At 47.7% G+C, this 22,978-nt stretch overlaps 1 protein-coding gene across 2 annotated transcripts in view; it reads right to left on the bottom strand.

Annotated features, from left to right (window-relative positions):
* Positions 1-2,388: 2,388 nt before the first annotated feature.
* The window catches only part of TSPAN5 (tetraspanin 5), a 180,342-nt gene continuing 159,752 nt past the window's right edge, over positions 2,389-22,978 (bottom strand). Inside the window, exons 3-8 of one of the 2 annotated variants that reach the window (XM_081085768.1) lie at positions 17,752-17,898; positions 13,116-13,286; positions 10,659-10,784; positions 9,000-9,047; positions 8,789-8,905; positions 2,389-4,498 (exon numbers count right to left, since the gene is read on the bottom strand). In XM_081085768.1, the coding sequence (XP_080941894.1) occupies positions 4,433-4,498; positions 8,789-8,905; positions 9,000-9,047; positions 10,659-10,784; positions 13,116-13,286; positions 17,752-17,898 (675 nt within the window). In that variant the 3' untranslated portion in view covers positions 2,389-4,432. The remainder of the gene's footprint in view (positions 4,499-8,788; positions 8,906-8,999; positions 9,048-10,658; positions 10,785-13,115; positions 13,287-17,751; positions 17,899-22,978) is intronic. The other variant, XM_081085769.1, reaches the window with a different exon arrangement.

The following is a 22,978-nucleotide window of genomic DNA, read 5'->3' as shown; positions in this document are numbered from 1 at the left end:
ATTTAAAAGGTTGTCTTTCTCCCACAGAGAATGCAACTACGCCTTAAACACGGGGCAACAACATGGGAAGCGCTGCCTTGTTTGCACACCGCTGTGTCCGCACTACGCTGGTGAAGGGTAAAGCCCAGGAACTCACCCTCTCCCGGCAGGAGGGCTCCTGGCAGTGGAGGAATCGGGGCTTTGCTTGGGGTTCACGGACCCCAGGAGCGGCCTAACCCAGGCATCGTCTCGGGGCCGCCCCGCTGAGGAGAGACCTGCTCAGCATGAACAGGCCACAGGGAGTGTATTTTATTCCTCCACTTAAAGAAGTCCTCCAAACTGTAACGATCAACTTTACTTCGTCACCAACCCTTCCAAAAAGAAAGGCTCAGGCCATTCTAAAGATGGCTTTGGCTTCTCTTCTCCGCCCTGCCCCACCCAGGTACCTCCGCCTTGTCTGTTGTCACATAAAGATCTCTGTGGATGTCACCATGGGTCCCTATTCCCAGGCAAACACCGCATTCTCCTCCTCATTGCAAGGCCAGGCTTCCCACTGCGGAGAGGGCTCGCTGGGGAGTGCGGGCGGAGAGCTTCCCGCTCCTCCTCGGAGTCGGAACAGGCTTCCCTAGGGCAGCGGGGCTTCGTGGAATAAAGGACCCAGGGAGCCGGGAGGGCCAGCCAGGCCCCTGGCTGCTCCTTGTCCAGCCGCTTCCCAGGGCTCCCGTCCCAGCGGCGGGCAGCAGCCCTGAGAGGAGCTCCAGGAACTGCAGAGCAAGCGTCCCTGCCGAGCGCGCACAGGGCCTGCGAGGAACACTGCAAAACCAGAAAAAGCCAAGACCCTGTTCAGAGTCCCGAGAGCAGAAGGAGGGGGCCTGCGGCGGGGAGAAGGCTGGAGCCAACGTGAGAGGTTCATTCCTGGGTAGAAAGAAAAAAACAAAGATCTCCTTTTTTTCAAGTGTTTCATGATGCAAAATTCTTCTTTTTAATCCCTGTGTTCATTCTGAAAAACACTATTAGATATTTTTAAATCATGGAGGCAGTGATGTTGGTGGTAACCGGTCACGTAACAGATATAAATTGAATAATCCTCCTCCAAGCCTACCTACACAGAGGAAACTTCCTGTAAGTTCTGAGTTCAAGACAAAGCATTCCTTTCTTTTTCTCAAAATATATTTTTATTGATTTCAGAGAGGAAGAGACAGACAGAAACATCAATGAGGAGAGAGAATTACTGATCAGCTGCCTCCTTCAGGCCCCACACTGGGGATCAAGCCGGCAACCGGGGCATATGCCCTGACCAGGAATCGAGCCAGTGACCTCCTGGTTCATTGGTTGATGCTCAACCACTGAGCCACACAAGCCAGGCTGAATCCCTTTACTTCTGAGCTGTAATATTTCTCCTTTCTGGGCCTCGAGTTTGCCGAGAGCAAGAATGACAAACAGCCTCCTGTACGTAAGATGATCTCCAGCACAGCGAAGTCAACTCAAGAAATGGGGACTGGTGACCTCCCATCACCACAGATACACTCCCCTAAAGTCAAAGTAACATTTGTGGTCTCAAGTATCCAGGGGTAGGAGGCAAACATTTCCCAAAGCAGTCCTGACACAGGGTCGGGGTCTGAAAATACTGTGTGAACCTTAAAATGTTGTTTTCATTTAATCTATGAAGAAAATCCCTGACAGTTCTGAAGACAGAAGTCTCCTTCTGTGGTGATAACTCAAAATAAGTCAGCATTTCTCCTAGGGGCTAAAATTCCTGCTCTAAGGGACTACTAGAAATTATTTTCTTAGAAAAAGGTTGTGAATATTATCAACATTTACTTAGGCCCATGTGAGTCCTAATCCTCACTGTGCATTAAATTTTCAATGGGACTTTCTTAAACATATAGGCTCTCTGGAAAAAATAAATAAATAAAAAAATATATAGGCTCTGGCTCCCCCACCACAGAACTGCTAGGGGCAAGGCCTGATGATCTGCACGCCACATGGTCTCTGGGAGGCTGTGAGCAGCAATGGCCTTAGGAACAGAGATTCCTACACACTCCGCTCTGCCGTCTCCCATTAGCCGGCAGCACCAAGAGACCTTTCCCTACCAATCACAAAATGTTCCCTGTCCCTTCCCCCGAGAGAACCAGACCAGAGCGGGGTTCTCAAATTGTGCTCTCAAAACACATGGCAACAGCATCGCCAGCAAACCATCACCGCGAACCAGTCAGAACAGCACCTTCTCAACCCCCCCTCCCCAGAAGGACTAAATCGGGAATTCAGTCTGGGAAGAGGCAGACACAGCCATCTGGGTTTCCACAAGCCATCGGGGATTCTGACGCGGCTGCTGAGGTTTGGGAACCACCGCATCCGAGACTTTTGCAATTTCAAGAGAGAAGCAATGAAGACAGACATAACCCCACGCAAGGTAGAACCAAGTTTATTAATGACAGCCTTTATTACAACCACTCTCAAGTGTAAAAAATAAAGGGTGGTTCCTTAAAATTTAAAACTCACTTGGACTTCTGTTTGGCCTTTCACTGGATGTGCCGAAGGGGGGAATCTTGCCCGGTTCTGAATCAGCTGGTCAGAGGGAGTTCCCTGGAGGATGAGGTAATGAACAGGAAGGACAAGCGTGCCAGCCGGAGAGCTGACTCCGTGTTGGAATGACGTCACAGGACATCCATGGTGGGGCCGAGACGAGATAAAACCATCTCACAGCTGGAGCACGGGATGGACATCGCTAACGATACAGAGACACACACACACACACACATGCAGAGTCAGACACACCCAACCCCGGAGACCAGGTACTGTCAACTGCAGTCCTCGCTCAGAGCAGACCCACCCGTGCACCGGCCGCAGCGATGCGCCAGGGGGCGGGCGCAGAAAGCCTTGCTCAAGTTCACAAAGTACCTCGCAGCTGCCCAGCGATGCGATGGAGAACGTGTCATCACCGTGAAAGACGCCTGTGGTTTTCCCAGCGCTCCACAGACTATACCTGCTCCCCGGGAGGGTGACATCCCGGTAGATGAGGTTGGATTAAAATCTGGGGGCAAGACGGGTCCCTCCCTCCTGGAGGCGGGCCAGGGTGGGTGGCAGCACCTGCAGGTGGTTTTCGTCTCAGACTCAGAACACCTGCCCGCCAACGTCCCCCCTCGGAGTATGTGTGCTTTGTCGCCATCCTGATGGTTAGCCTGCACTACGAGAACAGAGAGAGCTCTGCCCACGCACTCTTCTCTTTAAAAAAAATAAAACTAAAACCAGAAGAGGGAAAAACCCCACTAGAAGCTTCCTGATGTGTCAGCATTTTGGAAAGGGGTTCACTTCCATTCCAGGAGAGGGAGGGCAGGATGCAGCAGAGACCATGGCGACCCGTATGGCTGAGCGATTGCTGAGTCCATGGAAGCATCTCGCGGGCCCGGCTGGCCCCTTCCCAGCCAGGCGGGACCGCCACCCCTCTCGGCGTGAACCCCCCCAATGCTGACCACACCACACCACACCTATCAATGTTGTCGGAGAGATGGCGGGAGGAGAGAATGGATTCAGATTCACAGGTCATGCGGGGAGATTACACACACAAAATTAATATTCGAGCTTGTAAGGAAACACTTAAAAATTTAACAGAAACGGCAGCTTTTGGGGAGTCTAAAACAAAAAAAGGCAAGAAAAAAAAAGCCAAAGCCGCAGTTTCTGAAGAATCCGACACCTACTTGAGTGGCTGGGGTGAGGGTGTGTCCAACTAATACCTTGTCATGAGCCTCATTTTCTCCTTGGATGTCACAGGTAAATAAAGTGCAGGCCCCTTAAAAAAAGATCTGTCCTGCTGAATTCCAGTCTCACGGGGTGCTCCCAGGGTCTGCTCAGCGCACGCGAAATACACAACTTCTCTCATCAGGAGGCCCAATGTGCCAGCTCGTCACTTGCTGAACTCGATCTCGAAATCTGACCCCAAGGACAAGTTGCTTTCTCCCTGGGACGTGAGTTGTCGCAGTTCCTTGCGATGTCCAGTGAAGGGACGCCAGTGGCCCAGCCCTCACAGGGCAGGGGCTGGGTTTCAGGAAAGATCACATCTTCAGGCCACGGCGTGAGGAAGGGCAACGCTGCCTCTCCCAGCCCTCCAATCGCTCCTGTGGAGAACAAGGCTTTCCCCACACATTCAAGTACATACGAGTTCCCCACCCTCCCTTTTCCTCTTTTTTTGGTTAAGGATCCAACCATCCATAAATTCATGGCTACAGTAGAGATTCACGGCGCAACGACTTGCATACTGGTTATTGTTTCTTTAATTCTGTCAGTAAGCAGCATTTCTCAGCTTCACCCCCCAGAACAAGTTCTTGGCAGCTCCGTCAGGTGGAATTGCAAGATGCCCTTGTGCCGGCTCCGTGCGGCGTGAATGCGGTCGGGCCGCTGGAGGGTGCGGGAGGCTGGGTGTCCAGTGTTAGGCGGCGGTGGCAGGCGCTCCGCTCTACCAGCTGGCCCTGACAGCTTCGATGTCGCTCACCAGGTTCTGGGCCAGGCATATCCCAAAAATCTGAGAAAGGAAGAAAAAGAGTCAAACAGTGAAACTCTGAACATCATTAGGCTTTTCCTTGGCCAATGAATCCTATTTTTCTTTTTCTTTTTTAAATATATTTTTATGGCCAAAACCGGTTTGGCTCAGTGGATAGAGCGTCAGCCTGCGGACTGAGGGGTCCCGGGTTCGATTCCGGTCAGGGGCGTGTACCTGGGTTGCGGGCACATCCCCAGTGGGGGATGTGCAGGAGGCAGCTGATCGATGTTTCTCTCTCATCGATGTTTCTGACTATCTCTCTCTCTTCCTCTCTGTAAAAAATCAATAAAATATATTTAAAAAAAAATATATATATATATATATATTTATGGATTTCAGAGAGAGGAAGGGAGAAGGACAAGGAAATAGAAACACTAATGATGAGAGAGAATCATTGATCAGCTGCCTCTTGCACGCCCCCTGCTGGAGATCGAGCCCACAACCTGGGCATGTGCCCTGACTGGGAATCAAACCTCGACCTTCTGGCTCATGGGTCAATACTCAACCACTGAGCCACACTGGCCGGGCTGAATCTGATTTTCCTTATCTTTGATCTTTTAAATTGATATGTAATTCATATACTGTAAAATCCATTCCTTTAAAGTGCATAATTCAGTGGTTTTTCGTGTACTCACATGGATATGCAACTATGACCACTATCTGTTTCCCATACATTTCATCACCCCAGAAAGAAACTGTACCCGTTAGCAGTCATTCCCATGCCCCACATCTCCACAGTCCTGCCAACCACTAATCTACTTCCTTTGAATTTGCTCATTCTGGACATTTCATATAAATGGAATCATATAACATCTGGCCTTTTGTGTCAGTCCACTTTCACATCGCAAAGTGTATTCAAGGTCCATGTTGTAGCATGTACCAGTAGTCAATCCTTTTGATGGTTTGAGTAATATTCCATTATATGGATAAAACATATTTTGTTTTTCCATTCAGCAGGTGATGGGCATCTGCAGTGTTTCCTTTTTTGGGCTCTTATGCATAATATCACTATGAACATCTGTATATACGTTTTTGGGTGAACACATGTTTTTAATTCTCTGGGCTACATACCTCAGAATAGAATTGGTAACTGTAATTTTCTGAGGAATTGCCAATTGTTTTCCGTAGAGGCCGCATCATTTTCATTCCCTTCAGTGATGTGTGAGGGTTCCAATTTCTTCACATCCTCGACAACTCGTTATTATCTTCCTCTATCATTACAGTTCACCCCTGAGCAACATGGGGGTTACGGGTGCTGCAATCCCATGCAGTTGAAAAATCCGCACATAACTAGTCAGTTTTCTGCATACTCGGATTCCCAACCTCAGTCAGTTGAACTACATAGATCAACTGAACTGTGGTCAGTTAAAAAAAAAAAAAAGTGCTGCCCTAGCCGGTTTGGCTCACTGGATAGAGTGTCGGCCTGCGGACTGAAGAGTCCCAGGTTCGATTCCGGTCAGGGGCATGTACCTGGGTTGCAGGCACATCCCCAGTGGGGGATGTGCGGGAGGCAGCTGATCGATGCTTCCCTCTCATCGATGTTTCTGACTCTCTATCCCTCTCCCTTCTTCTCTGTAAAAAATGAATAAAAATATATTTTTTTAAAAAATGTGCTTATGAGTGGACCCACACAGCTGAAACCCATGTTGTTCAAGGGTCAACTGTATGTCCATCCTGCTGTGTGAAGTGGTAGGTATCTCACTGTGGTTTTTATTTGAATTTCCCTAACAATTAATGGTGGCGTTCTATCTCCTCACTTGCTTACTAGCCATTTGTATCTTCTCTGGAGACATGGCTATTCAAATTCTTTGTCCATCTTTAAATTGGGTTTGACTTTTTAACTGTTGAGTTGTTTTTTGTACAGTCCAGATACTTGATCCTTACCAGATATAATGATTTGCAAATATTTTCTTCCATTTTGTGGGTTGTCATTTCATGTTCTTAGTATTTTTAGCACAGTTTTTAATTTTGACAAAGTCGAATTGGTCTATTTCTTTGGTTGCTTGTGCTTGTGTTGTCATGTCTAAGAAAACCACCTGCTCCTGGGTCACAAAGAGCTACACCTGTACTTTCTCCTACACCTGTACTTTCTCCTGAGAGTTTTATAGTTTTAGCTCTTATATTTTGGTCTTTGGTCTATTTTGAGTTAATTTTCATGTATGGTGTGAGGTAGGAGTTCAAATTTATTCTTTTGCATATAGATAGTTAGTTGGTCCAGCACCATTTGTTGAAAAGACTATTTTTGCCCCAGTGAACGGTCTTGGTTCCCTTGTCAAAAATCTACTGGCCATCGATGCATGGGTTTACTTCTGGACTTTCTATTCTGTTCCACTGATCTATATGCCAACCTTATGCCAGGAGGCACTATTGTGATGCCTGCACCTCTGAAGTAAGTCTGGAATTGGGAAGTGTGAATTATCCAAATTTGTTCTTTTTCAACTTTGTTTTGCTTTTCTGGGTCCCTTACATTTCCATATGAATTTTAGGATCAACTTGTCCATTTTTTTTATTATTATTTTTATTGCTTAAAGTATTACAAAGGGTATTACATATGTGTCCTTATTTTTTTCCCCACCCTTGACAATCCCCTGGCCTCCCCTACCCCCCAGTGTCTTATGTCCATTGGTTTTGCTTATATGCATGCATACAAGTCCTTCAGTTGATCTCTTACCCCCCTCCCTCCTGCCCCCCAACCCTCCCTGGCCTTCCCGCTGCAGTTTGACAATCTGTTTGAGGCTGCTCTGCCTCTGTATCTATTATTGTTCAAAAGTTTATAATGGTCTCTATTATCCATGAATGAGTGAGATCATGTGGTATTTTTCCTTCATTGACTGGCTTATTTCACTTAGCATAATGTTCTCCAGTTCCATCCATGCCGTTGCAAATGGTAAGAGTTCCTTCTTTTTTACAGCAGCATAGTATTCCATCGTGTAGATGTACCACAGTTTTCTAATCCATTCATCTACTGATGGGCACTTAGGCTGTTTCCAGATCTTAGCTATGGTGAATTGTGCTGCTATGAACATATGGATGCATATATCCTTTCTGATTGGTGTTTCTGGTTTCTTGGGATATATTCCTAGAAGTGGGATCACAGGGTCAAATGGGAGTTCCATTTTTAGTTTTTTGAGGAAACTCCATACTGTCTTCCATAGTGGCTGCACCAGTCTGCATTCCCACCAGCAAAGCACGAGTGTTCCTTTTTCTCCACATCCTCTCCAGCACTTGTCGTTTGTTGATTTGTTGATGATAGCCAGTCTGACAGGTGTGAGATGGTACCTCATTGTTGTCTTGATTTGTATCTCTCGGATGATTCGTGACTTTGAGCATGTTTTCATATGTCTCTTGGCTTTCTGAATGTCCTCTTTTGAAAGGTGTCTATTTAGGTCCTTGCTCATTTTTTGATTGGATTGTTTATCTTCCTTTTGTTAAGTTGTATGAGTTCCCTATAAATTTTGGAGATTAGGCCCTTATCAGATATGACATTGGCAAATATGTTTTCCCACGCAGTGGGTTTTCTTGTTGTTTTGTTGATGGTATCTTTTGCTGTGCAGAAGCTTTTTATTTTGATTTAGTCCCATTTGTTCATTTTCTCTTTAGTTTAACTTGTCCATTTTTGAAAAAAAACAAAAAAAATAAAAAAGGCAGTTTGAATTCAGAGATTGCACTGAATCTGTAGATGGATTTGAGCCATACTGCCACATTAGCGATAGTAAGCCTGTCAGTCCATGAGTATGGGAAGGCTTTCGTTATTTAGGTCTTCTTTCGTTTCTTTCAACCACCGCACCGCATTTGGGCTTGAAGAAAAGTATCACGTCTCTACCGGATGAAAAAGCTCGCACTTGGGACTGCCCAGGAGGAAAGGTGGGCACTCCTTTCCCTCACTAGCACTCTGTGAAGGTGGGCCAGAGGCAGAATGGGACCCAGCATGTTTGTAAAAATCCAAAAAAACCTTAACCTCACCACTTGGATCCGCTTTTGACCATTCCTGTCTGCCCAGCTGGCACACACAGAATTAATTATTGAGCCCATGGAAATGCACTGACCCCATCAATGTCTCCATCTTCAAAAGGAAAAAAAACAACCAGTTTCCTAATGTATTTTAGGATAGAGTTGCATCTAAAATCAGAGCTTTAATAAAATACCACAGAATTTGGGTCTGTTTCCCAGCCCCTCCAATTGTGTCTTAAATACTTAATTACTGGGCCGTTAAGGTGATCCGGCAAAGTGCCCGGCCTGGTGAGGATTCTCCAGGAAGGAGTCTGGCCTTACCTGCAGCAACGCAATGCCTATGAACACGCCGGCCACGATGGTCAAATTGTCCTGCAGCCACTTCTCAAACTGGGGCACGCAGCCTTTCGTGTAGATTACGATCTGCTGGTCGACCTCCTTCACAAGGGAAGAGGAGAACACAGCGTCAGCACGCAAGTCCCAAGGCTCCTCCAACACCCCGTGCGCCAAGCGACAAGATGGTACCACTTACTGGTTTCTGCCTGGCATCGTAGCCACACTGAGTGTTGATGACATCTTCCTGGTGGGGAAAGAAAACAGGACAGTGACAGTCACGCCGGTTAGAAGCCCACGGAGGATCAGCAGAAGATGCCCACTCAGGGTAATACAATGTGCATCGGGCACGCAGACGGACCGGGCGCCTCGGTAAGCACTCTGATATGCTACCCCATGTCGTTATTTTAACAATCCCCAGAAATAGGTATTAAAATATGCCCTTTTCCAAATGAGGAAAACAGAAGCTCAGGAAATACCAGGAAGGAGGGCAAGCCCATTCTGTGGGAGGTGCAGGATTCAGAGCTGACAGCTTCACTACGTGTACGGTGTTTAGGGAACTGGAGACAGATAAAAACCATGCTGAATGGGCATCATGACTGGCTTCATTTTTGCTCTCTTTGGTGGTGGGAGGGGGAGAAGGACTTCTACTTTTTAATATGTATATTTCTATGTTATTTAGATGAGTTTTCAATGAGAATACATGACTTCATTAAAAACAGAACAACACCCTAGTCACGTATCACATGGACACATGTTCTGACATCCGACAGCCCTGATCAGAAATGCAGATTCCCCTCTTTTAGGCTTGTTGTTTTTTTTCCCCCCTCTGCAGGGGGTGGGTGGAAATTGTTAGCTTGGCATTTATGGAATGAGATACCTCTACCCAGAGGATCTGTCGCTGAAAGGGGAGACATAATGCCTTCTGTGAACTTCGGAGTTTGTATGATGGAATGTTAACACAGGGCAGAATGGGAGACAGAGCAGCTGGCATCGGCCGGCCAGGGCGAGACTGCCTGAGCGGGCACCCTGGGCTCTGCCGGGCACTCTTGCCTTTGGGCCTCCTCAGAGAAAAGGGAGAAACCAGCCAGTGGGGAAGGTCAGCTGTCCTGGCGAGATCCCAGAGCAGCGAGCACAGGCCTTCCTGATTCTCAGTCTCTTCAGACCAAGAGTAACAGCCCAGGCGGACCCCCACCAGGGGCGATGGGTGATGGGCGATGGGCAGGCTGCAGGGAACTTCTGCTTCCCCACCCCAAGGCCACGCCCCTTTTGAAGAGCTGCACACCCTCTACCTTCCAGGGGGAAATGGCCATGAACTCATCAGTGCCCACTCGAATCTGCATGATGGGGGCAAGGGCAGCTCTGAGGGTGCATGCTTGGGGACAGGCTACAAATGAATCTGGGCAGCTATGCTCTTCCCACATAGCATTCTGGTCTCAAACTCTTCTATTCCAATGTGTCCCCCACAACTAAGTCGGGAAGAAGAGGGTTACTAACCGCAACCCAATGAGAGAGCTCCCAAGTGAGCCTATAAAGAAGGAACAACGCCAACATTTGCTGGCGATGTGAGCTTGGGTAGGGACTTAAAACCCAGGGGCCTCGATTTCACCTAAAAAGGGAAGATAATGTTGGTGTCTGCTGGCAGGAATGTTCCAGACTTCACTGAGCCAAGGCACACAAAGGCTCGGGACAGGAGCGATGATCACTCCTACAGGGAAGAACTGACCCCTATAGGCCCTGCAGGAGCGACAATCCGGACGAAGCAGGTAGGAGGTTTCCAGAAGAACACCACCCCTCTGCCCATCCCACACCGTCCGGGTGACGCGGGAGCAGGCGGGCCCTGTGCTGCCCCACTTACCGCGGGGTCTTTAGTGCAGCAGGAGAATGGCACACCGCACCTCTCCCGACTTGCATTGGAATCTGTGCAATTGAAGTAAATATTTAGGTTCCAATCATCAGCTCCAAAAGCCCCACAGCACTGCCACTAGAGCAAACAGGAGAGAATTAGAACACCTCCACCTGGAGGCCACCAGGCGCTGCACCCACACCCGCCCCAAAGGCCCACGCCCCTTCCTGCCGGCTCCCTCCCTCCCTCCCTCCATCTCAGAACAGACTGAACCTACATACGTAGCCTCCATCAAAGCCTCCAAAATAACGCAGGCGGAAGGTTTGTAAGGATGCGTGGGCATGTGATTTGGAAGGTTGATGAGACCCATGGTGTTAGGTGGTGGTGGTGGTGGGGGGGGGGGAGACAGGAGTTGATAGCAGGGCTCCCTTAGAACAGGGTGGGTTTAGTTTGAGTGCATGTGGGAACATTCTAGAAGGATAAGACACTAAACAGCAGTGTCCAAAGGAGACGACTGGGGCTGTGGGTGGGATATCGAGAGATTTCCTTTTTTACAATTTTGATATCTACACCTTAATGGTTTTTTAAAAATCTGTTTTATTGCTGTATCACTAACATACAATCAACTGCACATAAAGTGTACAATTTGATCATTTTTGACGTATGTATACATCATGAAACCATCACCACAATCAAAATCCTGAACACACCCATTACTCCCCCGCCACCCCCGAAGTCTTAGAGGCTGACTTCTCAATTCATATCTGTTAGTACTTGGAATCTGTTTAAACAGGAGCAGGTATTTACATTTTCAAAAAATTACTTAAGAATGCAATCATCTAATTAAAATGCAATCATGTTAAATTCCGTGGGTCTTACGAGGGGCCTGACACAGAGGCTGGTCCCATTGTCTTCCCGACCCCCCACGCCCTGCCCTGTGGACTAGCTCCACGTCTCCCAGTTAAATAAACATCCAGCCGGGACCACTGGACGACTTTCAGGACCAGCATCTACTTTAGAACATTCAACTTCACGACAGAAAAAGAAAAATCACATGAAACAACAGTGTTTCCCGTAAAGCAGATAGCATTTCAAGAGAACGTGTATACGCATGTGCGTCCGCCTCATCGGGTTCTCTGAGGGCTTGAGTTGCGCCTCCCAACGTTGGCTGCACAGCTCCATCAGATCTGTCATGCAAACGAGGCAGCAATAATACTTGGCAAGGCGTGAGCCTGCATCCACTATGACCTAACGAAACAGTGAAGTCTGCTGAGGAGATGAAAGGGGGCTTAATTTCACACCCGAGTACAGCTCACTCCAGGGCAGTTCTTGCCGCCACGGAACAAAATCAACACAACTTGCTCTGCTCTGAGTGCCTGATGTATGTGGGGGTGTGGGTATGGGGGTGTGGGGTGTGGGGGTGTGGGTATGGGGGTGTGGGGGTGTGGGGGTTGCCCCCAGGACGAGTGCTGATATAGCCCTCTCCTCCCTTTCCCAAAGGGACCCCAGCTCCTCCTGCCATATGCATTAACATCACGGACACCACGGTCCAGGTCTGCGCAGTTTATCTGATTTTTTCCGATTTTTTAAGTGTCTGCAAATAAGCACCTGTCGGTTTGTAGGACTACAACACCCGAAGCCCATTATGAAATCACCAAGCACATCTTACTCGAGTGTCACAGAGTCTCCATGAGTTAAACTGTAGCTTTTATTGTTTCCACGTTCCTGATGGGGACACAGGCCAAGGTCCTATTACCCCTAAGTCGCTTAGCTGATCAGATCTGGGCACCAGATCTGTATCTTCTGAGCCCTGTTCATAGGCCATTTTGCATTCTGAGTGGAACAGAGATTTTGCTGCTTTGTTTGCCTTGCAGGGGCCGCCACAGAAATATGTTCAGAAACCGGGTGGGAGGGGCTCTCTGCACAGGTTCTCCACTTGGTAGAGGCCACCAGGGGGTGAAACTTGGTCGACTTTCGCTTTCACCCGCGCGTGCTATAATAATACTGAATGGGTTACGTCAGGGAATTTTGAACAAACACCCTACTGATGAGGGAGGATATTATTCTGAGCTGTGAAGTGTGGAGGATGACTAGAAATGGGCAAGGAACAAGACAGCATCCATATTTAACGCCAAATAAAACGTTAAACCTATAGCAAAGCAATCTTCTTCAAACGTCGGCAGCAAAGGGCAACTGTGATTAGAGCCTTCTTGCTCAAGAGTTTCCTTCTTTGTTCCTCTTGGCAGACATGAAGATTAAGTAAAAACAGGACATTTCCATGTAGAGCACAAATCGTGCAGGCCACAGAAAAATTCAGCAAAGAATAAACAGACAAGCAAACAACCCAAAAGCCACGCAGACCAGTCAGAGGGGCGTCCCAGCTGGCGGATGCGGAGCCAGGAGGATGCTCTCTGGGGCCATCCTTCCCAGAAGGCTTTCAACTTGAAAAGAAACCAAATTTAAACTTACATATTCCTGGGTGAAGTCTATGAGGTTTTGCAAATCAATGTCATCCCTGTACGCTCTGATGTTGTTGTTTATAAAGAAATACAGCTGGTCTTTGATCCAGTCTTTGAAAACAAATGCCAGGACCCCGGCAGTGAGCTCCAGGAAGAAAATGATGCCCAGGAACACAGAAAACTAAGGCAAAAGACACATAGATGGAGAACAGTTACACCGGCTATTGTGATCATATACAGTCCAATGGTGCCTTCTAGGAAGGTCTGTGATTACACTGGCTTGGTACCCACGTCCAAAGCAGATAACCTTCCGTTTCTTAAGATTCATTAATAAAATATTACACTCCAAGAAAGGACTTTAAAAAAAATCATTTCATAATCACATTGTGGGGCTCTGGTGGCTCCATTTGGCAATTAACCAACAAAGCTCATAAGCAAACACAGAAAATAGGAGTTTCTCATTAGAGTCACATTAAGGCCTAAGGAATTTCTCCTGATTAACGTGCTGCCTGCCAGGCGCTGAACAACGGCCCGCCCCCCCTCTAGTAAGCTTTTGCAACACTGAGAAAGAAACTGCCCCCATGTTTTAAGATCACCTGTCATTTGTTACTGCGGCCTGGGTCCTGTATGGAGAGATTCCTTTTATGGATTCGGACACCGCTCTAATCCCCCTTCGCGCCTGCTCCCCGGGGCACAACGCACACACGGGCATCTCAGATAATAAAACGAAACCACTTCCCCTGGTGAAGCACCAGCCTCGGAACATTTTAAATAACATCGAGACGCCGCCGCAGGGAGGCTCCTGGCTCACGCAGATGAGAGCAGTCTAAGAAGGCAGGCGAGAGACGGCGGGCAACGCGGGAACGGCCCATGGACTGGAGGAAATTCCCTTCCGTCCAGCACACTCAGCAGAGCCCCACCTGAGTCATATCACCTACCGTCACACCCCGGTTCTTTCCGCTTCCTCCGGCCTCCACATTCTTACCCTTTTCCATTTTAATTTGTTCAAAGAGTTTCTGAGAAATGAGGCTGTGAAGGAGCAGCGTATAAACTGCAAGCAAATTTCTGGTGACGAGGACAGAAAGGCGACCCTGGGCCACCCCTGTCAGCAGAGCTCCGGAGGCTGCGGGACAGGGGGCGGCGCGGAGGCAGAGGGGCCAAAGCTGCTGCTGTTCTCCATCCCGCAGGAGCCCTCAGGCGGCCCACCGGGAGCACACGGCCTTGGGGGCGGCACAGAGGCAACGACACAGCTACTTACCATTTACCGAGACCAGGAACGGCCCTGGCCTGTGTGGCTCAGTGCTTGGAGCCTTGGCCCGAGCCCTCAAGGGTCTTGGGTTCCATTCCCAGTCAAGGGCACGTACCTGGGTTTCGGATTTGATCCTAGGCCCAGTGATCCGGGCTTGTGCGGGAGGCAACCAATAGATGTATCTGTCTCACACAGATGTTTCTCTCTCTCTCTCTCTCTCTCTCTCTCTCTCTCTCTCTCTCTCTCTCTCTCTCTCCCTCACCTCCTCCTTTTTACTATCTCTAAAAAAAAATCAATGGAAAAAATATCCTCTGGTGAAGATTAACAAAAACCAACCAAACAAACAAACAAAAAGACTAAAAATGTGTATTCATTCAGCAAACATCTACTGAATGACCTGGAACAGGTCAGGCCCTGAGCTGGGTGGGCTTTGCAGAAGCAAGGATGAGTAGGCCCATACCCTGCCTCCAAAGAGCCTCTTACAGTAAGGGCCGGGGGGCCAGGAGGCGGGGAGGGGGGTGGGGAGGGGGGGCAGTGAGGTGGGCCACATCGCAGTGTGTATCTGACAGTGTTTGCCCAGGGTGCCAGGTGCTGCTCTGAGAGGGTGGGCATAAGGGGAGGGTGGGAAGAAGAAATAAGCGCCTGGCAAAGTCTAGGATCCCAAGGTTTAGGCCCCCTTTCCAGGCCCTCCAGCTCAGCCCTCAGGGTCAGAGCTCCTGGTTATCTGCCCTTGAGCTCACTAGCAACAGAATCTAAGGAGTTCATTATCATCACTGGTACCAGTAGTTTCAGTGTGAGCTTTCCTAAACCTAGAAAAAGGACAAGAAAATGGTCACTTTTGCTCTTGCATCTCAGGCCATCATGACTGAGGAAGAGCCGGGAGCTTCAGGGCCACGGCCACATCGGCAAGCACAGGAAGCACGGGGTGAGGGGCGGGCGGTGCTGCGAGGCAGGGATGGTGGCTTGCATCATCACAGGATCAGCTTCGACAGCTCTGGCCCAGGGCCCTTGGGAAAGTCGGTATGAGGATTACCACTTAAAGGGGAACCAGAGCTCCCCAAGCAGCCTATCATCATGAAGGCCGAGTTCGTCAGCAGAAGAGCTGAGGAGAAGATGAAGGGTGCTGGGGAGAGGGGGTCTGTGTCCTGGTGGCTAGAAGCCACAGAGAGGAAGTTCATTAAATGCTCACACATGGGGGGGGGGGCACCCTATAGCACAGCATAACACAACTCCCCTCCCTTTACCAGGTACCACTCTACATGACAGTCGTCACACTACAGAAATGAGAACATCATGGCTACCTCATGTGTGTGCGCACACAAACAACAAGACATAAGTCATGCAAAGGTTATAATTAGGTTTTTGTCTTCACCTTTACAAAGGCTAGGCAAGTTCATTTTCTAGTTCCCCTGGTAAATGTTCACATAATAATATATAATATGCATATCAAAAATTGAGTCTAAATTAAATTCTTATCAAATATTTGGCAGGAACACACACGGGCCCTGTGAGCAAACTTCCCCATTTCCAAAGGAGAAGAGAGGGACTCACAGGCTTCGTTCCAGGGCCTCAGTCAATAGGAAAGCTCCATTTCTATTTCACGGTAACTCAGCTCTCGGATTCTCCCCAGCAGTTCTCCTGGCCTTGCACCATCAGATGGTTGAGGCTGTTTGGAATGATGCTGCCATTGACTTCCTACTTATTTCAAAGACTATTCTAGGCCAATTTTTATTACACGTACTAAACGGAGAAAGGGACCATTTAAAATAGTCCCAAGACTTAAGGAAGCCAGGAAACAACACAATTCTCTCTATTTGCAACATGGGACTTTATAAATTAAGGTGATCACTTAGAGAAATGTATAAATCTCTGCCTATTCAAGTTAGCTCTAGTATCTTCATCTATAAAAGTGATAAAGGGACGACCCTTACTTATAAACTAATATGATTAAAGTGAATCATTTGAGGGCATGGAGGCTAAAAATGCTAAAATAGTGGCAATCAGTAAATATGATGAGGCCCAAAACGGGCTACAGCAAAGCTGAGGGAGGGGCACTCAAGCTTTAGAAATACCCCGTGCCAAGAGGACTGGCAGGTTGCTATCAGGGACAAAACTTTCCTGGGGCCTCCGTAGGTCTTTGGCGAGGTGAGGAATGGTGGGTGGGTGGGTGGGTGGGGGAAGAGAAACAGAGCTTGGGAAATCAGCTACTCCCACCAGAGACCCGTGTGCACGGAACAGAGATCGGTGGCTCATCAGACTGCGCAGGGCCACGTATCCCTTGGTTCCCCTGTCAGCGCGAGTCATGTGAACCTCCAGGCGAACAGCCTCCAGACCTTGCCTGGGCCGGAGCTGCCACCTTGTATGGACGGTGAGTCCGCTCTTCCTGGGGATGTTCAAGAAGAAATGCCAGAGGAAGATGTGGCAGGTGTGCTGGGGGGAGAACCGCATTCTGCATGGCAGCTGGGACTAGTCCTGGCGGGAGCTCTTGTTTTAAATGAAAATGGCCCTCCGTGACATTGTACCATAAGGGTGAGATTAGTGATATTAAACTGATACGATTCTCTAGAAATCTAACCATCTTCCCTCATCACAGGAGGGTGGGTTTCCCCCCGCCCCCATACTTTATATTTTTGGGAAGGGGAGTGGGTACCGTCGTGTGGAGGGCTGTGATATGGCCGCCACCAAAAGCCGCCACCAGACAACAGGCACGTTCAGTGAGCTTTGGCTATGCTCACCGAACCTATTTCACACACACACACACACACACACACACACACACACACACACACACGTGCACAGCAGCCATCCTGTTCTCCTTTGGGAGGCATCTCCAAAGGAAAGGCTTCCGCTCTCCTTTTACTACCTACCTACCCCTGGGGAGCTCCTCCTCCAAACACAGTCATGCTAACAGCGGTCACAACACCCTGCGGGGGATCTGAAAAGCATGCTGGTCAACAAAGGGAAGACTTTGCCTTTCACTGTTTCTCCATCTTCACCAAAACCTCCTGCACAGGCCACAGCCACGGTGCTCATGTCTGGTTTCTCTAAACCAACCAGCTGAACAACTTTCTTCTGATTTTGTGCTTAAAAGAGAAAGCATAACTCACTTAAGAGGAGAAAACCATGTCTACAGAACCACTTAGTCCTAAAGGTATTTTAGGGATTGGAATGCATTCGTGACATACGTGTGCAAAACCCCCGTGGATGCCATGGGGTGGGGGGTATATATACTATTAAGGAGGCCTGGCAGGGGCAGACTAGAGGGCCCTCGTACCGACAAGCATGGCCCAGGCTGTAGTTCTGCCGGTGCTTTCGGGAGGGCTCCCTCTCGCTAGAGGCAGCGTCCGGCTGATGGGGCATGCTTGGCTTTCGCCTGAGGGCAGCGTGGGATACTTACAAACTTGAGGAGGAAAGTGTTTTCCCGCAGCGCTCCAATGCACCCTGCGAACCCCAAAATGAACATCACTCCTCCCACCACAAGGAAGAGCCAGACGGGGTCGAAGCCGCCGAGGTCCGTGATGGAAGAGATGTTGGACAGGACTCCCTGGGGGCAGAGAACACACAATAGGCACGGGGTGCGCGGTCAGTTCTCCACCGGGAAAAGGCTCCCGTGGCCGTCTCTTTCCCCTCCGAGGAGACACGGCCGAGGCCGCGTGACATCTGCTGTGATGAATACGCGAGTCATTGCAGAAACAACAACAAAACACAGGAAGCGACTTTCTTTTTTTTTTTTTTTAAATATATTTTATTGATTTTTTACAGAGAGGAAGGGAGAGAGATAGAGAGCTAGAAACATCGATGAGAGAGAAACATCGATCAGCTGCCTCCTGCACATCTCCTACTGGGGATGTGCCCGCAACCCAGGTACATGCCCTTGACTGGAATCGAACCTGGGACCTTTCAGTCCGCAGGCCGACGCTCTATCCACTGAGCCAAACCGGTTTTGGCGGAAGCAACTTTCTTTCCAAGTCTCAATGGGCTCACATTTTACGTAAAGCCATATAAAGCGAAGAAATGGCCCCAGAAACCACGGTTAGACCTCGCGCGGAGACGTGGAAATCACCTCTGCTTGCTACGTCCCCACACGTTAGTGGTCTGTAGTAAAAAACAGGTGTGTGAGAAAAACACGTCCCCTGTACAGCTGAAACTAATACAAAATAATACTGAATGTAAACTATGACTTAAAAATAACATTTTTTTTAAAAGGGGGAGGAAAAGAAAAACAACTCCTAACACCCAGGGAGAGGAGTCGTCTGTAAGGCCCAGGACATGCGGCTCAGACAAGTGCCTGCTTTGGGCCCTTGACATTCCTCAGGAATAGGGAGTCTTCATGCTCACACGGTGGCCAGGCCCAGACACAAGCCCCTAGAGCAGCGTTCTCAACCTGTGGGTCGCGACCCCTTTGGGGATCGAACGACCCTTTCACAGGGGTCATCTAAATACAACCTGCATATCAGATATTTACATTACAATTTATAACAGTAGCAACATTACAGTTATGCAGTAGCAACGAAAATAATTTTATGGTTGGGGGTCTCCACAACATGAGGAACTGTATTAAAGGGTCGCGGCATTAGGAAGGTTGAGAACCACTGCCCTAGAGGTTTTCCAGGGAAAAGCTGCACCTCAGGGTCCACCCTGGGGCTTCACAGGAGACCCTGTCAGGCTCAGATCCTCAAAGCCAAGAATTGGGATTCAAATGATTTACAAATCAACAGTCACTCCCTGGGTTTCAGCCCTTTTATCCTCCGATCACAGGAACCCAGAGTGATTTCATTTCTCCCCGACAATGCCATTTCTCTACTGAAAGCCTTTCTCCCTTAATGGGAACACATCAAAGATCACCCAAAACTATGTTAGAAATTATGACATTGGAGGAAGATGGCGGCGATATAGGCAGACGCGTCCCAGGTCGTGTCCCGGAGCAAATGGAGTCAGCAGCTGAAACTAGTAACACCCACACCGAATTGGCGAAATTGCTCAGCTGGTGAGACGGTTTGCAGCCAAGAAGAGCAGAACTCCCCAGGAAAGGTAAAAAAAAACACCCAGGGATTTGGGCAGTAAAGTTTGCCAGACCTCTGAACCCAGAGAGTCGGAGGGAGACCGCGCGGCAGCCGCGTCCCTTGGGACAGGCACAGCCCCTGACAGGGGGAAAGGAGAACCGCGGGATTCCTGGCGCCGCCGGGGGAATTGAGAGCTCAGTGCTGTGATCACAGAGGACTGAGCCTAAAGGGGGCAGCCTGAAGAGCTGACCAGTCCATGCAGTGCCGGTAAGAGAAGAAGCTTACAGAAACCAAGCCTTCCCCGTTTCCGCGGCCGGCGTTTGTTTGATTGTTTTCACTGAATCCTGTTCATGGGACATTTCGGATACAGACACTCACCTGTGCTGAAGAGAGGGAGAGTGTGCGGAGGAGTGGAATCTGGGGAGAGCCTGAGGAGAGAGGGGGAGCCGGGAGAGGTGGCAGCGAATTGAGTGCTGAGACACCCCTGAGCACAGGACTGGGGCAGCCATTCTCTCTGGAGAGTGAGACTCCTCTCCCCAGCCCCCAGGCAAGGAGCACAGCCACACCCAGATTCCACCCTGTACAAGATCAAGGATTAAAATAACCTGATCAGTCCCTGGGAGTTAACAGGGTCTGGCCTATAGAGGGATTTTCAATCCCAGCAACAACACAGCGCTGGTAACTAACTATTACGCAGCCAGCTCTGGGCAGTGAACTTCCACTGGACAGAAAGGCCCTATAGCCTCAGAGGCCAACCCCAAAACACTGCCACCCAGAGGCTGACCCACAAACTGACTCTTTGCTAAACACAAAATAAGGCAGTCTGGGAAACAAAAGCGGTCTGCTTTAAAATAAGGACTGTGGTTTACAACACAGAGGAACAGTGTATCGCAGGGAAACTCAACACTCTCCTGAATACCTGGCAGGTCTAAGGCGAGCCACACTGAAGAATAGAAGAACCAAGGGACCTTCACTACTGCAATTTTTTTTTTCCACCTTTTAACTAAGAAACCAATTTTTTTTTCTTTTTTTTTTTCTTCTTTTTTTTTCTTTTCTTTTTTTTTCTTCTTTTTCCATCACCTGATTTTACCCTTTTAATTACTACCTTCTTATTTTTAACCAGTATTACTACTGCTACCATTTTACCATTTTTTAAAGTGCCATTTTATTTTCTCTTTATTTTATTTTGGGATTAGTGTTCTCCATTCTATTTTCATCGTTATATTATTGGTTGTTTCTAGTTTGCATTCATCTCCAGGGAGCTGTTGCTGGAATTTGTTGGGATTAATGGCTGTTCTATAGGAGTATTCTCCTCATATAAAAAGTCTCTTCCCCTCTTCCACTTCATTCTCTCTTTTTGCTCTTTTTTTTTTCTTCTCTTTTCTCGCTTTTATTTTCCCCCCTTCTTTTTCCAAATTTCATTTTTGCACTCCTTTTTTTTTTGGTCCCTACTTTTCTTTTCTTTTTCTCTTTTATCTTTTTCTCTTTCTTCTTCCTTGTTCCCTAATTCTCTTAATTCGGGTGATCACCTTTATTTGGGGTTATTAATATCGTGAATATATTTGTGTATAGTGCCTGGTACGTGGTGCCTTGTTGTGTTGTATTTTGTGCCTTTAAATCAACGCAGCAGGTCCAAGCAACAGCAACCTCCTGAGCAACACATCCTCTGCCGAGGAACAGCAGCTGTACGTGAAACCTCGCCCCACCAGCCAGAAGAGCCACCACAGCTGTGAACAGAACCCACCAGAGGAGCTGCTGCCAACTGAAGAGCAGCTGCTACCGCAACCGCCCGAAGAGCAACCACAGATCAAGGAGTCACTGCCACCAAGGGAGCAACCACTGAACGACTCAACGTCTAGATATGTCAGTGAGATCAAACATGGGTAGACAAAGAAACCCCCAAAGGAAAGAGAAGGAGGACTCTCCAGAAAAGCAGCTAAGTAATACAGAGGCATGCAACATGACAGAAAAAGAATTCAGAATAAGGGTCCTAGAGTGCATAAACCGGATGGAGGAAAAAATCGACAACCTCTGCAAGAAGCAAGACGAAACAGATGAAAAAATCGATAACATATGGAAGAAGCTAGAAGAAACAGATGAAAAAATCAACAACTTAAGTAAGACCCAAGAAGAAATGAAGAGTGATATAGCTGCAATGAAAAACTCCATTGAAAGTATCAACAGTAGACTAGGAGAAGCGGAGGACCGAATTAGTGAATTAGAAGACAAGGAAGCAAAACACACCCAAAATGTACTGCAATTGGAGAAAAAAATTAAAAGACAGGAGGAGAGCCTAAGGGAGCTTTGGGACAACATGAAACGAAACAACATACGAATAATAGGAGTACCAGAACAACAAAAGGATGAACAAGGATTAGAAAACCTATTAGAAGAAATAATATCAGAAAACTTCCCTGAGGTGGGGAAGAAAAAAGTCACACATGCCCAGAGAGTCCCAAACAAGGTGAACCCGAAAAGACCCACACCAAGACACATCATAATTACCATGGCAAATGTTCAGGACAAAGAGAGAATCTTACAGGCTGCAAGAGAGAGACGGAAAGTTACATACAAGGGCTCTCCCATTAGATTGTCAAATGATTTCTCAACAGAAACACATCAGGCCAGAAAAGAATGGACTGAAATTTACAAAGTGATGCAAAGCAAAGGACTGAATCCAAGAATACTCTATCCAGCAAGGCTATCATTCAAACTTGAAGGGGAAATAAGAAGCTTCACAGACAAAAAAAGGCTAAGGGAGTTTATCACCACCAAGCCAGCAATGCAAGGAATGCTAAAGGGACTGGTATAAAAATAAGAAATAAAAAGCTCAGAAAGAAAACAGCCACACAAAAACAGAAATGGCTACAAACAAGTACCTTTCAATAATAACTTTAAACGTAAACGGACTAAATGCTCCAAACAAAAGACATCGAGTGGCTGAATGGATAAAAAAACATGACCCATACATCTGCTGTCTACAAGAAACCCACCTCATTAGAAGGGACTCACACAGACTGAAAGTGAAAGGATGGAAAAATATCTTTCAGGCAAATGGAAAGGAAAAGAAAGCTGGGGTAGCAATACTTATATCGGACAAAATAGACCTCAAAGTGAAGGCCATAACAAGAGATAAGGAAGGCCACTTCATAATACTAAAGGGATCAATACAACAAGAAGATATAACTCTGGTAAACATATATGCACCCAATGCAGGAGCACCCAAATTCATGAAAAAACTCCTGGAAGATATCAAAGGAGAGATCGACAACAATACAATCATAGTAGGGGACTTTAATACACCACTGACAGCACTGGATAAGCCCTCTAGACAAACAATCAGCAAAGATACAGCAATCCTAAATGACTCACTAGATCAGATGGACTTAATAGACATCTTCAGAACACTCCACCCCAAAGCCAGGGAATATACATTCTACTCAAATGCTCATAAGACATATTCAAAAATAGACCATATATTGGGTCACAAGCAAAGTATCCCCAAATTCAAGAAGATTGAAATCATAAAAAGCATCTTCACAGACCACGATGGCATAATATTAGAAATAAACTACAATAAAAACAACCAAAAATACTCAAACACCTGGAAGCTGAATAGCA

This window comes from Myotis nattereri, assembly GCF_964212035.1.
Source record: "Myotis nattereri genome assembly, chromosome: 1".
Taxonomy (NCBI): Eukaryota; Metazoa; Chordata; class Mammalia; order Chiroptera; family Vespertilionidae; genus Myotis; species Myotis nattereri.
This window is presented reverse-complemented; position numbering and strand designations above follow the sequence as displayed.